The 18720-nt window shown below is 37.9% G+C and overlaps 3 protein-coding genes across 4 annotated transcripts; all 3 read left to right on the top strand.

The window, feature by feature from the left end:
• The first annotated feature begins 224 nt into the window (after positions 1-224).
• Positions 225-1266, top strand: LOC117205781 (40S ribosomal protein S23). The gene is made up of 3 exons (XM_033444506.1): positions 225-381; positions 580-739; positions 850-1266. The coding sequence occupies exons 1-3, from the start codon at positions 378-380 to the stop codon at positions 1115-1117; spliced, it is 432 nt and encodes a 143-aa protein (XP_033300397.1). The 5' UTR covers positions 225-377; the 3' UTR covers positions 1118-1266.
• Positions 1267-6029: 4763 nt separating this feature from the next.
• Positions 6030-8742, top strand: LOC117205767 (negative elongation factor A). 2 transcript variants are annotated; one of them, XM_033444488.1, is made up of 7 exons: positions 6248-6328; positions 6727-6779; positions 6857-7159; positions 7245-7658; positions 7723-7919; positions 7991-8090; positions 8165-8742. In XM_033444488.1, exons 1-7 carry the CDS (start codon positions 6318-6320, stop codon positions 8395-8397), a joined length of 1311 nt encoding a protein of 436 aa, XP_033300379.1. In that variant the 5' UTR covers positions 6248-6317; the 3' UTR covers positions 8398-8742. The 2 variants fall into 2 exon arrangements, with proteins under 2 accessions (XP_033300378.1, XP_033300379.1); XM_033444487.1 differs by having other exon boundaries at positions 6030-6328; positions 6727-7159.
• A 473-nt stretch (positions 8743-9215) lies between these two features.
• Positions 9216-10555, top strand: LOC117205779 (peroxiredoxin-like). The gene is made up of 3 exons (XM_033444504.1): positions 9216-9602; positions 9696-9922; positions 9999-10555. The coding sequence occupies exons 1-3, from the start codon at positions 9558-9560 to the stop codon at positions 10456-10458; spliced, it is 732 nt and encodes a 243-aa protein (XP_033300395.1). The 5' UTR covers positions 9216-9557; the 3' UTR covers positions 10459-10555.
• Positions 10556-18720: the final 8165 nt, after the last annotated feature.

Here is an 18720-nt window from a genome sequence, read left to right as displayed (position 1 = left end):
TATACCTATAATAAATAAAATAGTAATATTGTATAACCGGCGCTTGTAAGGGTATGCGTATTAGGAATGCTAAAGATAATACCCTTTAACAACAACAAAAAAAAAAAAAAAATAATTGTTCTTTCTCTTCTTAATTTATATTTTTTATACATGTTCATTTGACTTTTACCTTATTAATAAAAATCTATCTATATCTAATCCTAATGGGGTTACTAAATTCTGTCGACCAATTAAAAAGTATCAAGCTATAATCGAAGACGCTTACATGCGGATACTTCATTCGAAATCGTATAATTTCCAATACATCGGTAACAGACAACGTTGATTTATTAGATATTCACGTTAGCCTCTTCCGATCGTATAAAGAAACGAGCAAGATGGGTCAGTGGTCGATGTTAAAATTACATTGTTCTTAAAAGTGTAAATCTGAAATTGATAAATATGTGTTGTTCTCATCGACTGTTGAATTTGTTTTAACTATAGTTTCATTAAATGTTTAGTAGAAGATTTTGAAATAATAAAATGAAGATGAAATGTATTAAATAAAAATGATACATAACCTAACTTTTTGATTTACAGGTAAACCTCGTGGTCTTCGTACTGCGCGTAAGCATGTAAACCACAGACGCGATCAACGATGGAATGATAAAGACTACAAAAAAGCTCACTTGGGAACGCGGTGGAAAGCCAATCCATTCGGTGGTGCTTCTCATGCTAAGGGTATTGTTTTAGAAAAAGTGTATGTATATTTATATTATTCGTCTCTTATTATATCATATTTATATTAATCTCTTCGAATTAGAATAAATTTCTATATGAAATTTTAATTCAACGATCATATGTTTTCAGTGGTGTAGAAGCCAAACAACCAAACTCTGCTATTCGTAAATGCGTACGAGTGCAACTTATCAAAAATGGCAAGAAAATTACTGCTTTTGTACCTAGGGATGGTTGTTTAAACAATATCGAGGAGAATGACGAAGTTTTGGTAGCAGGTTTTGGTCGTAAAGGTCATGCAGTGGGTGATATTCCAGGAGTTCGATTCAAAGTAGTGAAAGTTGCTAATGTTTCGTTACTTGCACTTTATAAAGAAAAGAAAGAACGACCTAGATCATAAAATCATTGTCATGTATTTCTAACAAATCTGTAAAAGATTTTTAAATCAATTAATATTTTATTAATTAACTGTTTTAATTAATTACTAATTTACCCGTACCTGTAGAAGCTTTTACTTTTACAAAAGTACAAAAATACAAACGTAAAGACCGATGTTTTAAAAAACAGTTAAAGGAGAATTAGCATTACAAATCAATAAGTATGGAAATACGCATTCTTAACTTTTACAATATATGTAATAATAACATTTTTAGTAATTTCATTCAATGAAGTATTTGACTTTCCTATTGTGGTACATTGGCGTTCAATATTTCCCTTTTTGCTTGTAGAAACTGAACGTTAAATAATTTTAATTTATATAAATTAATATTAATTGTATTAAATATAAGCAAGTATATAGAAATATACAAAATCTGCCTTAATGATGAAAAGTTTGAATTTATATTATTAATATCAGCATTCCTGGAGTATAATGTATTCTTGATACTTTTTGCATTAAATGTGACCATGAATCAATGGATTAATGCGCGCGCCTCCATACAATTTCTTTCCTCTTCATTAAGTAACAAATCTCAACCATTTTCATTAGTTGGTACAATCAGTAAAGGAACGATTCTATATGACAAATGAACTGAAAAAGTAAAGCTTTTTCATTTCTGGTTCATTTTTAGAAATATACTTTCTTATAAGGAACCATTCTTTTTGTAGTTGTAGAATTAATTATAGGCAACTTTATATACATTTTTTAATGACATTATTTTTTAAACCTGTTCTATTACATTGTTGCGTGATCTTTAAAAGATTCTGAGGATTTTGGCAAGGTTGCAGCCTGTGGAGTGCTGAGGCACTCTACTTGTGTTAGCCAGGTCAGTAAGGAGCATATACAAGCAACCACCATTATCGTACAGACTAACAGCAACCAACTGCAGTTGCCAGCAGTATACGTACCGCCGCGTCACAAAATTACAACGCAAATGTGGGAAGAGTACTTCCGACACTTAGGTGACAAGTATATTGCAGCGGGAGACTATAACTCAAAGCACACACTATGGGGATCAAGAATCGCCACACCTCGAGGCAGAACCTTGGAAAAATACATTAGAAATAATAACCTCAATATATTATCCACAGGAAGACCGACATACTGGCCGACAGACCTGAGCAAAATACCTGACCTGCTAGACCTTGCAGTTACAAAGGGACTAAACGCAAATAAACTAAACATAGCACCCAGCCTTGATCTTACCTCCGACCATACGCCCATAATAATTACATACAGAAACAAACCAATACTTTACAGCAGCACAGAGAAGCTATGCAATAAAACCACCAAATGGCAAATATTCAAAGAAATAATAGAGAGCAAAATCAGCCGCAATATCCCACTGAAAACACCTGAACACATCGATCAAGCAGTAACAACATTCACAGAAACTATCCAAGAAGCAGCAATGGCAACCACTATACCTGAAACAACCAACAGACAAACAAAAACAGTTCCACTAGACATCCTCGAAAAAATTAGAGAAAAAACAAAAGCGAAAGCAAAATGGCAAAAACACAGAACAAAAGAAAACAAAAAACACCTAAACAAACTCACAAAAGAAATAAAAAACAAAATAAAAGAGCACAACAACAACGAGTTCACAAAGTTCATCGAGTCACTATCTGCCCACGAGAACTACAACTACTCCCTATGGAAAGCCACAAAGAAAATAAAGAAGACAATAAAAATGGTACCAGCAATCAGAAGAGCAGACAACACATGGGCAAGAAGCAACGAAGAGCAAGCTGAAGAATTCTCCAACCACCTATGCAACACATTCATCCCACATAACATCAACAACAGCAACCACAATAGTCATACGGACGAGGATGCGCTAACTACTAGTACACCAACTGACAATCACTACACCATACCCAAAGCAACAGCACAAGAAATCAGAAACATAATTGAGAAAACAAAAAATAATAAAGCACCAGGAATCGACCTAATTAACGGCAAAATCTTGAAAAACCTTCCGCCAAAAGCGATAAGACAAATCACAATAATAGTTAACGCAATACTAAGAATACAATACTTTCCAAAAACTTGGAAACTGGCACAAATCATAACGATACCCAAACCAGGCAAGGACCCACACGAAACCAAATCCTACCGACCAATCTCACTACTTCCGGTGTTCTCTAAGATACTAGAGAAAATAATTTACGACCGGATAAAACCCATAATAGAGAAGAATCAACTAATACCGGATCACCAATTCGGATTCAGAAACAAATACTCCAGAATAGAACAAACGCACAGACTCGTCAATGAAATCTTACAGGTGCTGGAAACAAAACAATACTGCACCATACTTAAGCAGCAGAAGCTTCATAGTAAAAATCAAAGACACATACTCTGAAGTTAAAGAAATCAAGGCAGGAGTTCCGCAAGGAAGCGTCCTAGGACCAATTTTATACATATTATACACGGCCAACATACCAACAACTAACAATAGCAAAATACTGACGTTCGCGGATGACACAGCTGTACTAGTCAGGCACACTAACCCTGTAACAGCAGTTACATTACTACAAGAACATATCACAAAAATAGAAAAGTGGCTTCAAGCAAAACAAATTAAAGCAAACCCCGATAAATGCAAACACATTACATTCACACTGCGAAAACATAAACCACCAAACATTGTACTAAACGGCACACACATAATACAAACAAGGCAAGTCAAATACCTAGGACTCCACTTACATACACGACTCACATGGAAACAGCATATTAAAGCAACAATAGACAAAATACAGATGGCAAGGAGACAAATGTACTGGCTAACAAGTCGAAAATCCAAACTAAGCATAGAAAACAAACTAAAAATATATAAAATGGTCATAAAACCAATCTGGACGTACGGAATAGCACTATGGGGAACAGCAGCAACGAGCCATATAACCAAAATAGAGGCAACGCAATCTAAAATACTCAGAACAATAGTAAACGCGCCATGGTACGTTAGAAACGAGGACATTCGGAAAGACCTGGGAATATCAACGGTCAAGGAGGAGATTAACAGAAGTGCAAGAAGGTACAGAGAAAGAATAGCAACGCACCCAAACCGGCTGGCAGCGGAAACGGTCGACACATCAAGCATATAAAGAAGATTAAAAAGGAAACACCCAACAGATCTCACAAGGACATAACCTAACAAACACGATGATGGTACCCCGCTGGGGGTAGCCACCCACATGTTATATTAGTATACCGCTATAATATTTTACCAAATGTCCTACTGGACAAATTGTAAAATTCAAATAAATAAATAAATAAATAAAAAAAAAGCTCTACTTGTGTTTTAACTTCAAACAATTCGGAAAACTAATTCGACGTTTAATTGAAGAATCACACGGCAAGAAAAATGAACTTAAACGATAACTCATATTTAAAATTGAATTATAATAGATTAAGTACTTTAAAAAAAGTTTTGCCCTTTAATGAAATTTATTTAGACTCTGAGCTCAGCGTGACGGTCCTAATGATTCTACGATTCAACGATTCGAACTTTTTAGGTCGCACAGCAACCTATTTCTCTGCTTGGATTTTACATGACAATCTACGTTTTATTTATTATCCAATAACACAAATAGTTATTAACTAATGCCTGTAAACGTTAATTTAATTGAAGTTTATAGTATTAAAAAACGTGCGATTTATATCTTCGAAATGTATGTCTTATGTAACGAAAGTAAATACGAAATTTGAGAGTGATCACAGTTATTATTCATTAACAATTCTAACGATTAATCGATAAATTTGTTAAATAAACTTTGTTTATTGCCCCAGCCACGCTGATGTATAGTTAAATTCGCCGCGGTAGCTTTTACCCTACTGTAGTACAATATATTTGTGCTAGAGTGAGCCACAGGCTTATACTGGTTCACAATGTTCATATACTGGTCAGACATGTTCTCCCTTCTTCAAATTCACAAATAGGTGATAATGTTTGATCCTTTAGATCATAGATGCTCATTTAGATCCTTTCGTAAATTTTCAAAATCTGAAACTTCGGGAAAATCCGTAAGATTGTAATTAAAGCTTACAGTTGTAACTAAACAATTTGCCATCATTCTGCCCAATTGTACTTGTTGGCGATTGGTGATAATAAACTTGGGCTCAAGGCGACCATCAGCCGCCGAACGTAGCCGTGGTCAACGGGACGGGCGCTTCATCTAATAAAGGTATGGAGCGATAGTATGACTCTCATTAAAAGAATATCCATAGAGGTACCTGACAGTAAAACATGCCAATGGTTCCTTCGGACAACGAATACCAGATGTTGAGGCACTTACATAGCACAAGTCCAGTTAGCCCGAGGATCCGCTATAAAACCTGGGTTTTTTCGGTAATTAAGATTCTTCAAACGGACCTGCAGTCTTTGTCCCAAATTGACCAATTGACAGCGACGTCAATTTCCTTTACTTTCGGAACGAGGGCTATACTCGACGAATCCGACGATCTCGTGTCCTTAGACACACCCCATCATAGTTTTCCTCGGTGGCATCATCGGGACGAAAATTCATTCTTTCTTGAGATCTGATCGACGAAGGGAGTAGCGCCTTACGATCAAAGAGTGGTACACGTTTGAGTTAGAGCAAGGATATCTATCCTCCCGTTGACCGTGGATTCGTTATCGAGCTTGAGACCATCGTCACTAGTGTCGCGTGCGTGTGTCCGCCGTGAGTTCGCGTCTGTTTACATCCTTAACTGTGACAATAAAAGTACCTTACGTGCGGTAAGACTATGGAGGACTTCAATGACGAATTGTGGACTCGGACTCGGATTGTGACTCGATATATACATTTAATATATCATAAATAGATCAATGTCCATCTACAATTTGCATGCTGTATGGATATACATTACTTTATGGCGGGAACATGGCGGGAATAACATGTGGCGCACCACGGTAATGTACGTCAAATGTACGAAACAAACGACTCCAATATGGCGAATGTGAGGGACAGTGATACGTCGTTGTGGCTTCATAACAAGCTTGGAACGTCAAATGATAGCTGGACTGGAAGCTCAATTTGTTCACAACTCAACGCAGAAGTACTGCGGAATATTAAAGACTGTTTTCCAGATCTTCAAACGCAAGTTAAACTTAAATTACTTCTTTCATTTTTCCACATTCCAAGACGGAATGTCGAGGAGGTAAGACACAGTTTGTTTGTTACAAATATCTAAGGCACGAAAAAGTGCAGCAATTTGTTCTTAAAATACGCGTAAAAATATTTATAACGATGGCTTCAATACGTTGAATATTGAATAATCCATAAAATAAATTTATGAATTTTAATTATTTATACTTTAAAAAAATATGTAATGTATTCCTTCATTTTTAATGTAATTGATATTTGATATTTGATATTTTAAGCTTAATTTATATGTATAAATATAATTAATAATATAATTATAATAATATAATTATTATAAAATATAATTAATAATAAGCTTAATTTATATGTATAAAATAATAAATTACAAACATACATATATATATATATATATATATGTATGTTTGTAATTTATTATTTTATTAAACTGTGCAGTGGCGTGTTGAACTGGAAGAAATCATTGAAGTGGCATCATTGGACAGCGAATTGTGGGTATCAATGTTATCCGAAGCGATGAAGACATTTCCATCAACAGGTTCTTTGAACACAGATATTACTGATTTAGATGAACATAGGCCTATTTTTGGAGAATTAGTTAATGATCTTCGGAAACTTTTGAAAAAACAAAATGATCCAGCAATGCTTCCATTGGAATGTCATTATCTTAATAAGACTGCTCTTACTTCTGTGGTTGGTCAACAGCCTACCCCAGTCAAGCATTTTACTCTAAAAAGAAAACCAAAAAGTGCTGCATTAAGAGCAGAGTTGCTTCAAAAGAGTACTGATGCTGCGAGTAATTTGAAAAAGAGTACTGCTCCTACAGTGCCTGTGAGGAGCAGAGGAATGCCTAGAAAAATGACTGACACAAGTAAGCTTATATATGTAGTTCTAACTAGGATTACCTTGAAAAAATAAAGAGAATATGAAAATATAAAATAATATATTATTTGCAGCACCTCTGAAAGGCATTCCTAGTAGAGTCCCTCCAAGTGGTTTTCGCTCTCCCTCACTTACGAGCTCTTCAATGTCTAATAGGACACCTCTCAGTAATAGGATGCGCAAAGATGGTGGCATTAAGTTATTAGATATTAATGAGCAACCACTTGGCTATGCTCAAGCAAAGAAACGAAAGAGAATGATAGAATTAGAAGAACAACAGAAGAAAGTTGCAGAAGCTCAAGCAGTGGCAGCTGCCGCAGCATCAACAGCTACGACTACAACAGAAACATCAACGACGCCAGAGTATGCTCAGGGTTTAAGTTCGATTAATCCACCTGCTACTCCAATTACTCCTGTAGCATCTATACAATCTTATACAACATCTACTCCTCCAAGTGGAGCACCGGCAGTAACCACGCCGCAAACTCGTATGTTTTTGTATATAGTTACATATGATGAACAGAAAATAATTCATTTCTTTTTTTAATACAGCTACAACACCAGGTACACCTTCAACACCGAGTACAGGTGTACCTGTTGTGACACCAACAGTTATTACACCAGTGGAAAGTACACCTGTCGGAGTACAAACGGTTAGACCAGCTCAGACAGTTACACAAATTCGTATACAAACTACTGCACAACCTGCCAATGCAGCAGCAAACACAAGAAAAGGCTTGTCTCTCACGGTACGTAGAAATATTTACAATATAGGATTCATACTTCTATAAGATCGTTAATTTATTTTGTGTATTTGTAGCGAGAACAAATGTTGGAGGCGCAAGAAATGTTTAGAACAGCTAACAAAGTAACCCGACCAGAAAAAGCCCTTATTCTAGGTTTTATGGCTGGCTCAAGGGGTATGCGCCTGTTTGTTACAATCTCAAATATCTTTTAATATAAACACTCTTATCTATGATCTTTTATTGCTTAGATAATCCTTGTCCGAAATTGGGTAATATAGTCACAGTAATGCTCTCGGAAAATATAGAAGAAGTGACGCAACCGGATGGTACAAGTTTACCTATGTTAGTCGAGACACATTTTCAAATGAATTACACGAATGGTGAATGGAAAAGGATAAAAAAAAATCGACGAATCGTTACAGAAGAATCAACGTCCGCTACAACCCCTGCTTCCAATGCAACTGCAACGGCTTCCAATTAAACAAAAAACAAAAAAAAAACAAAAAACGAAAAAGAAAACAAAAAAAGAACGAAAAAAGAGATCTTTTTCGGATCGCGATTATATAAATCAATGACATTGCCGTTGCTTGGATGACTGTTTTTAAAGAAGCTCTGTTGTATAGATAGCTAAAGAATTTGAGTGCAGAAGGCAAGATGTGGCCTCTGTAAGCAGACCTGTATATCATGTTTTAGTAGTAAGGCTTCAAAGTGCGGTGTATATTTTAAAGTTATAAGAGAAGAACTTGTGTTACTTCAAAAAGATAATATGTAATAATCAAGAAATACATCGTTTCCATTTTTCAAAATAGAGGATGAGTCAAATGGCCAATGCATTTTTTATTGGACACAACGTATATAACGTATGAACGTAATTTTCAACAAATTTCAAATCCTATCTGAAATAAAAATCTCTATTTTTAATGCGCATCTGGTTTCACCGACAATGAACAAATTATCATGAATCATCGGTTAATTATAAAGTTAAATATTATTTATCAACGGACAGTGTGATATATCCCATTGTAGGAGAAACCAAACGTTATTAATTTATATGCTACGATTATCGTTTATATATATATATAAAATATACATATAAAATATATGTTTCCCCACTGAATAAGAATGAACATAAAACTTATAATATTGTTATTTGAATAAAATATGGTTATATTGATAAATATTTAATTTTATTAATAGTTATACCTTATCAATCAATCGAGTACGACCGATTATATTGTTCGGGAATAATTCAAGTATCGAGTTGGATATCGAAATATTGGCGATTCCATAGATCAGTTTTGAATTTTAATCCTACGTTTGTCGCCCTCTAACATTTTACTGTAGGGGTATCCTGATTTCTGAAGAGAATATTTCGTAAGAGATTAAACAATTATTTTTATAATAATTTGCAAGTGAATAAATCTGTATGTAATTGAAATAAATGTAATACAGTGATCTTTCGTAATTATTTCTTATTAAAATGCGCTATTCACAAGAAAAGTGAGTTATATAACCTCTTTAAGAACTACAAACTATCAAACGTTCGGAGAGTAAGCTTTGAATAAGTATTATTTTGTGAAGTAGCCTCGTGTTCGTTTAAATACTTCTCCATCCACGTAACCGATAATTTATATATTAATAATGCTTCGATTGTTAGCATCTTTACATTCCCAAACATGTAAAGCGGTAAGTCGATTAACTTGATAGAGATATCAATCATTTAATTCATTTAAGTTCTGAAGTTTATTTTAATATGCAACGTAATATATACATTTACAGGTATTTGTTGCAACATCAAATTTGATGTTTAAAACTCGACAGCCGACGTTAGTGCAATACGCTCGAAGTCTTTGCGTTAGTAGCAATCTTTTTTCCTGTCAGCTTCAGATTCAGAAACCTGCACCTGAGTTTTCTGGGACTGCCGTGGTTGATGGTGATTTCAAGGAAATCAACCTAAGTGATTACAGGGGAAAATATGTTGTGCTTTTCTTTTATCCTTTAGACTTGTAAGTTTTAACGATAGAGAACGACCAGAGAAAACCAAATATTTTCTCTAAAATAAATACAAGACTTTATTTTTAGCACATTTGTGTGTCCCACTGAGTTGATAGCATTCAGTGAGAAAATTTCAGAGTTTAAAGCTCTGAATACGCAAGTGATTGGAGTTTCTACAGACTCGCATTTTAGTCATTTAGCATGGACTAATACGCCAAGAAAACAGGGAGGCCTGGGTGGCAATTTGGGTTATCCTCTTCTCAGTGATTTTAACAAGGAAATATCGGTTAAATATAATGTCCTTCTCCCGGATTCTGGAGTTGCTTTAAGAGGCCTTTTCATCATAGATAAAGAAGGAATATTGAGGCAGCTTAGCGTAAATGATTTACCAGTGGGTAGAAGCGTAGATGAAACATTGAGGCTCATCAAGGCATTTCAGTTTGTTGAAAAACATGGAGAAGTCTGTCCTGCCAACTGGCAGCCAGATTCTAAAACTATTAAACCAAACCCAAAAGATAGTAAACAATACTTTGAATCCGTTAATTGAACATTGCGAACGAACCGTTTTCATAAACGTATAACGTATAATGTATTGTAATATGGAGTAGTAAAAATAAAATATTAATATATACTTGCAAATATCACGAAGACGAGATAATCTTACTTCTATAATCTTACATAATTTTTAAAAATTATTCTTTATTTTAATTTCTTTCTTTTTTTTCCAAGCTGTGAAAAATACGAACGATAATATGCGCGTTTATGTAATCGGGCCGCTCTTAGACGGAACTTTTTCAGCTATAAAATGGAGGGTATGTATGTTCAGACTCTTGTATCAGAAGCAAAGGCCATGAGGGGACTGCTTGCGGTGCTTGAATTGAAAGTAAGAAGGGGGAGAAAAAGGTCCGTGAACAGTCTCGTACATACGCGCGTGATACAGAGGATTCAAGGGTCGAATTTGGAGTGTCAGTATAGAAGGAGAACAGCAATCTTGTATTGGTCAATTTTATTCTTTGTGGCGATGAAAGTAATGACGATAGGACAAATCTCTGAAAGTCTGTTTCTCCCCAAATTTGTGTAAGAAAGGAGTAACGATGGAAAAGTATAAGACAGATTATTATCATAGCTTAAATGATTACGGGATAATTTCATTTAGAAATCGCTTAATATCCTCTACTAATATAGAGATATTTATTTTATCGAATCGATGTATTTTTTTCAATTAATCAATCAATAGAAAGTTTTACATTTAGATTGATATTGATCGTTATCAAAGAGGTTTGAGTGGCCAAAGAGGTCGATCTAGAGAATCGGCTGGACCGCATTAGCGATGAATTTAAAAGAGAGAGCTTATTATTTCATAAAGAAGATACCGACGCCGGTAACGCCCCCGAAAGAAGGGATAAAGTAAACAAAGAAGAGGGGTTGGAAGACGAACGATGTATAAGATAGACCGAGAAGCAGGGAAAAACTGAAAGGCGACGCCAGAGATAAACGGCTCATCCTTTTTCGCCCTATAAAATCCAATCCTGCCTTTTGCGAACCGAAATCTCAAGATTAAAAATATTCCGTCTCCTCGAGTCCTGTCGAGTCGTCGCGCATCGATAAGGGATATTGCTCACGTTCATCGAACAAAATCTATTCGACATCTATCAAATTATTAAAATATTGAAATATTTATTTTTTTCATTTACAAAAAAAAACCAACAACAGTTTTTTATCTTTCATTCGGAAACGTAAGTATGCCTTTATCACAGAAACGCTGGAAATAAAGAGATTTCATTTTTACGTGTTCACGCGCACCGTTGCTACAACGTGCTTCATGTCGCAATATTTTTTTTTTGTAGAGAAAAGTAGAAATATCGATGGACAAAGAGGTCAGACAAATGCTGAATAATCGGTTGAAATCGTGGCACGCACGCTTAAAAGTACCAGAAAGGAACTTATGAATTCAATCGTTGCCACGATAGCAAAATGGATTTTTTCGTCGACTCGCGCCTCCGTCTCTTAGAAAGTTTGCGAAATCGAATTACATTCTGTTCTCTTTCTTTCCTTCATTCTACTTCCCCGTGATTGTTTCGCCGTAACGATTATCGAACCACATTTTTACGCTCGCCAATTCCGTCGTAATGTCTGTCCGATTAAGAGTGAACGTGGATTATGTCGTCGGCAGGCGAACGCGGATTTTCCTCCTCTAATCGACTTTCTAGTCGCCTATCGTCGTCGGTTTGTTCCGCCCTCGCGATTGTTGGGGCTGCGATCATACGGCTTCTTGTTCTAATTGCTCCTTTTGTTGCCCGTAACGAACGCTTAACCGACCTTAACATTTATCCTTAACGTCACTGTTCACTCTAGTCTGGTTGTTAATCCTTCATACCGAACTTGATCCATTAATTTCGAAATATAAAACGGATGGTGTTTAGACACTTTAGATTAATGCATTAATTTCGAGATGAAAATGTAGACGGAATTTGGGATAGATTTGTTAGAAATATTATGTCATTCTACGTATAACTAATACGATTTTTTTGGGAGTTGAATTTAAAACGATTAAAACTGTTGCTATGAAGGTTTTATAAAGTTGGAATGGAAAGATTAAAAAAAAAAAAGAAAAATAAACAATTGATCGAACACAGGTAATCTTTTATTTTCATCTAATATATGAAAAAAAATCGTACTACTTATGGGGTGATGACCTGATATAATTATAAAAGAAGATATTAGATCATTTTCGCGATAAAAATTACGACAAAAATCATGCTGAAAGTAAATCTCAAACACTTCAACGCTCTGCTCGTAATCCCCGTAAATTCATAGGTGCCAAAGATCTCACGCTACATTCTGTCACATGGATAACAATAAGCGGCAAATCGCTTAACTTTGTTAGCATCGTCTTCACCGCGATTATAGTCTATAGTCGTGGCGCTGGTTGTGAGCGCGTGGACAAGTTGTAAAAGGAGAAGAAGGAAGAAAGCGAGTCGACTGACGAACCGGCCGGTTGTTGTCGAGCGGAGCCGATCGAAGCGAGCGAACGCGCGCGTCAAAGAGCATCCTCTATCGTTTTCTCGTGAAATGGAACTCGCTGGTCGTTTGAGTCTCCCTTTCTCGTCCTTCCCCTTGCTCTCCTGTCAGCCACTCGTTTTTTTCCTGCCAGGGATAGGAGCCGTCTAATAACCTCCCGGCTGAGGAGTACTGAGAAGCGAAAAAGGAACATTTTCTTAAAGGAGCATTCAGAGCGCGGCTTGATAGGTGGATATTATAGTAGCTGGTGGTAACCCTCGCTGGCTAGGCCCGGTCGGTGGCGAGGAAGCAAGGCAAGGAGGGAAAACGTGGCGCGGTCACGAAAACGAGACACAGAGAGGAAGATAGAGAGAAATGGAGCGGCGGGGTTGTACCCAGTGGAGGCAGGGGAATGCATCCATCCATATCCATCCCGGGGTGGCTACTGGGGCTTTGATTACTTGTTTTAATCTTCCGGCTGCCGACTGGGCGAGCATCTGTCACTCAAAATCCGTAATTGCACCCGCTACCGCGGCGGTGTACTCTTCCACCCCCTCCAACCAGTCGTTGATTCGTGGTAGAAAGCCCGCCCATGTTGCTTTCGAAAGGGGCTGGCTTTTTGCTTTGAACACACTGTCATTACTTTCTTATTGCTCGTTTAGCACTTTCACACTGGCTTTCCGGTTACGAGGCGCATTCGGAGGTGATCGGCTAATCGGATTACCCTGCTGCAGCCGCTCCACGAATTCCTCCTCCTTGACTGCTATCCCCGTTCGACTGCATCGGTGTTCTCATCTCTCTTCAGATGGATCGTCACCGTTCCAAATGGGACACGTTGGCAACGTTTCACGGTTAGATTCTCTCCGTTGCACAAAATCGCGAAGAGACTTTGAAAGAGACCCTGGTCTATTGAGAAGCTTCGATCTAGAAGCATTAGGGAAAGAATCGATCACGTTAGACTCACGTTAATCTGGCAGTTAGTATTTGGACCGTTTATCCGATTCTCGTTCTTGTCTGATCTTCACCAATTAAATAGTTCGTTTCGTTTCCCTCGTAAACGTCGTATTCGAGTCGTTTGGAAACCGCATCGATCCGTTCCGTAACTCGAAAAGTATAGAAAAGCGATGATATGTTATATACGTTTCTGTTTAATACGTTGTGTAAATTTACCTTAGAACGGATGAACTTATGCAAATGAACTATTTGTTTCTTGAGAATCGAGTGTCGTTCATGTATTTATGTAGTTGAACTAAGAAATGAATAAAAACTCAGTTGGATCAATTCAGCTTCCGACAGGTTCGTCTAGTGGTTACCGGAGGAAGCGGAAAGTAGAGGAAGGAGAGAGAGAGAGAAAGAGAAAGAGAAAGAGAAAGAGAAAGAGAAAGAGAAAGAGAAAGAGAGAGAGAGAGAGAGAGAGAGAGAAATAAGATTAGACAAACAAAAAAGAGGGAAATGGCGGAGAAGAAAAAAAGCGGCAAGTATTAAATGAACGACTCCCTTATGTAGGCAAGCTGTGTTCGACAAGGTACCACTGGCAGTCCACTCTATCCACTTACCGCACGAATGGACGAGGTGGTCATCAGATCGATGAAAAGAGATTCGCGACACGCCACCGGTACATCGTTGCACGCTAAAACTGGCCTGGTATCGCGTTGGCTTACAACGAAGCCAATCCGGGTCCCCTCTGGCTCGATAGGGGGTCGAAACTATAGCGCCGGCAGCGTGATCTAATTGTACCCACTCAAACCGGATCAAAACAATGCGGCACGCGGGCTCGCGCCTTGCATTTAACTAAATGTGTCTTTTGTCATGGCCATTGCCCATCCACCGTGTTCCTGAATTAGACGACAAAGATCGGTCTCTCGTTGTTTACGTTGCCTGGCCATTGTATCAGGGTTAACTCTCCGCGCTCGTCAAAGCCCGCTTAATGGCGCATTTAATTACAAGTGACCCATTGGTCTTTCTATCTCTTGATTTCTTCTTTCCATTCGAGGAGGTGGTTTGGTTCCGATGGAATCTTCTATTTGATTTTCCGAGAGATCGAGAATCAATAGGAAGGTATCGAGCTTTTATCATTATTTGTTAATACGAGTAATTGAAGCAAACTTTGCGTAACATATCTTTGTTATTTTAATTTTTAATAATTAGTTTACGCGTGTCATGAGACGGAAAAGGATGGAAATCGTTGCTTTATCCTACAGGCAGGTACTTCAATTCCAGCACTAATCGTCGATCCAAGAGAAATTCAAAAGAGATTCTAATTCTTTGGTCCGCGGCAGCGAGTACCAGCCCCTGATTCGCATTATTTCCGTCCAGACAGGACGTAATCGTTCCTCCGACCGATTTAATCTGACCGATTCCACCCCATAGCAGGCAGGCGCAATCTCCGCGGATCGCGTGAGCAAGAAAAGAAGAAGCTCGTAAAAGCGCTTCGCCGGGATTTCTGCTCTCTAATTGTCGGAGTCATTCGTTCCTTTCACGAACAACGGAACAGATGCACCGATTTTGTATTCGGGAGGCTGCGTCCGGGGAACCAAGGGGGTCCTGTGTCTCTTGGGGTTATTTTCAGTCGATTATCCGGCCGAGCGTGGGGTCAATACCGTGATAGTTTCGCCTGACAAGTAAAAGAGTACACGAGGACGACTCTATTAGTAGGTTGGAATAGAATCATGGGGGTGGGGAGAATAATCGGGCGGACGACTTAATTTTTCGTCTTTGCCCGCATCGACCAACCTTCGCGAATCATCCACGCGTCGCCCTAGAATCGGCTCGATCCGATTGTTTCGCTAGTGCTTCGTCGACCAATCGCCGACACGCGACGATTCTTTTGTACTCGCGAGAAAGCAGCTTTGGTGGAACAATCGGTTGGTTTTAGGGGTGAAAAAACTAATAAAATGAAATTGTCCGACATATAAAGATACGAACGAAGAATTTCATTTATTTTGTCTTTGAGATAGGATCAGGAGTAGAGGAAATTAAATTATTCGATCAATTTATTTAATACTATCTAAACATTTGGATTCGCTTTTCCAAATGTACGGATGTCCGTTAAAGTTCCATTCATTCATATTTCCGAGATACACACATCTATCGATAAATTGGAGAAAAATTTATGCGTTAAAAGTTTAAACGAAGTAAACTATGAAGTGAAACGTATTGAGAATAAACCATCGTATTTTTAAGTGGCGGCACATGCTTGTGATTCTCCTCTTCCTATAACTTTAATTATTATCTTGCACAGCTCGTTGTCCTCGGCCGTGTTCCGCGGTGAAAAGCGTCGGGAAAGAGATCGCATGCAGCAAGTAAATGGATGGATAAACCGGGGCGAAAAAGGGTGCCTTTGAGCCGAAGCGAGTCCGTTGCTGCCAGATTAATTAACGAAGCGCTCGCCCGGGGTCCGGAAAAGGATCAACAACTCCGATACCGGGATACCCGGAGCTAATAGACAGGTGGCCCTATCTACTTAACCATCGTTTCGCCTGGATCGATCGTTCGATGCTGTGGTAATCGCGAATCAATCGTCTCCGACCCTCCGAGTCGCGGTTTTCTCTATCGAGGGATAAGTATCTGTCTTTTGAACTGCCTTATAAAATATGAAAACCGCGCAAAGTTATTTTTAATGTTTTAGGTTGTCACACAAGTCAATTATTACAATCCTAATGTAAGATCAAAGTAAATGAAAAATTTCGTAGAAAATAAATTTAGAAAGTTTGGAAGGATGTTCTCGATTAGTTTCATGTACGTTTGTTCAATTTCCTAAGTCCTTCGGCTCTTGAATTTGGTTGAAACAAAACAAGATTATAATAAGCGTCGTACAATTCCTTTAATTTATTTGCTTTTGATTCACATCGAAACATAGAAACGATCATCCTTTTTAACTGTTCTAGAAATTTCGATTCATCATCCGCGTAATAGCACACAAAAATATACGAAACACGTTGCTTTTCTGCAATTTATCGTCAATCCATCGGCAATTTCTAAAACGCTTATTCTGCATTGTAAATTCGCATACAGGGAATTGAACAATGTAATTTGACGAAGAGAGGGAAAGGCAGGGGCGAATTAAGAGATATTTTCACTCGTCTATATACCAGAATATCAGGCGTAACTGAAACTTCGATAGCTTTGCTTGTACAATATTAATTACACGCTCGTTCTCGGTTTCGTATTATTTTCTTTCTCGTCGCATTTCGACGCGCCAATCGCTCGACTAATTGCTCAACCCGTGGCAATCGCAATTACCATTCGTCCTCTCTATCTGGATGGCAACTTTCATTTAACATGAAAGTCGTCGTCGTTGCGGCGCGCGCGACGATCGATCAATGAAAAATTCATCGAACGGAATAAATGATCGGCTCGACCATTATCAATCGTTCTAATGCTCGTCCCTGTTTTCGTTTTTCTTTTTTCATCGGAAAGAAACGTATGAATAAAAAAAGAAAAAAAAAAGGAAGAGGAACAAGAACAAAAATAGGATCGAAGCGTTGAAAATTGAAGATAAACTCGAGGTAATTAACTAGGGGAATGAAATTGAACGAATTCTTAAAACTGAGTATATACGATACGAGTTTTATTTGCCGCGTTGAATCGGGGGCTCGTGTCAAAGGTTCGTCCATCTAAGTAATTACCGGAGCTTAGGAGCGTCACAGTTGGGTTCAACGATGCCGATTAAATGCGAGATAAGATACAACTGCTCCACCTTTGCACGGTTCGTGCGTCCCAGAGTAGTCTATTCCTTTTCACAATGCTCCCTTAATCGGACGGTACGTTTACTTGAAATGCTATAAAATTATCTCTCGACGATTATCGTTTATATCTCGAACACCGGTACTAAACTATAAACGACTACCACCGAAGAAATCAAAGTGAAAAATATACATGCAAGAGGTAAAGCAAGCTTTTATTCGTATATGCGTTACAAAAAAATCATTCCAGTCCCTCAGAATGCATTGTTTATTGAATCGATCGTTTCGATCAGTTTACTAGTGTATAGCGTTCAAAGTGAGAAATTACAAATTTCTGACAACGAACTAAATTCTTTTGAAATAGAAAAATTTCATTTCACCTGGCAAGTCTAAAAATTTGCAGATCCTTGTGAACGATCCTCCACGCGATTTAATTAACCGAATATGAATAAAACAAAGCGGCGATATTTAGCGCTATCGGGTGAAACCGCAAGTATGCCGATTGAAATTTCGTCAAAAGGGTTGATTACTGCCGCTTTCGGTATTAGTTTCTGGCCGCCGGTTTATCGTGAATGGTAATACGATCACGAGGTATTGTATATGCTCAACATATGCGGCCTGGTACAGGCTCGCGCTCATCGTGCACGCCGTCGTGTGTATGCAAGTGAAAAACCGGTGAACGAAGAGCGATGCACTTTTCGGAGAAAGGAACAGAAAGCAAGCCGCGTGTTATTTCGAACAATGGTCTCGGCCGATTTAACCTCGGTCTCGCGACGACACGCCCGAGGAATATACCGGAGCCAGCAAACATTTGCGCTGCAATTGGTCTAAAACGTTATTCTGTGAGCAGCGTTTTAAAATATGCCAATTTGTAAGGAGAAACAGTACTTGGAAAATGGAGAAAATTGTTTTTTCGTGTAAAATGCTAGATGAATTCTACAATTTGAATATTTCTGGAACTCTGACAATTCGAAGAAGTCGAGAATTTGCAAATTTATAAATTCGAACGCTCCAAGATCGAAGGTGTCAAAAATTTAATAATTCCACAACTTGTAAAACCATTCGGGTACGACAAATCGAGTAAGTAGAAGCGGCAAGTAATAGAATCGCTGTTGGTCACGGAG

This window comes from Bombus bifarius, unplaced genomic scaffold (genome assembly GCF_011952205.1).
Source record: "Bombus bifarius isolate JDL3187 unplaced genomic scaffold, Bbif_JDL3187 scf7180000007992, whole genome shotgun sequence".
NCBI classification, from domain to species: Eukaryota; Metazoa; Arthropoda; class Insecta; order Hymenoptera; family Apidae; genus Bombus; species Bombus bifarius.
Note: the sequence above shows the minus strand (reverse complement) of the source record. Positions and strands in the feature narration are given on the sequence as shown.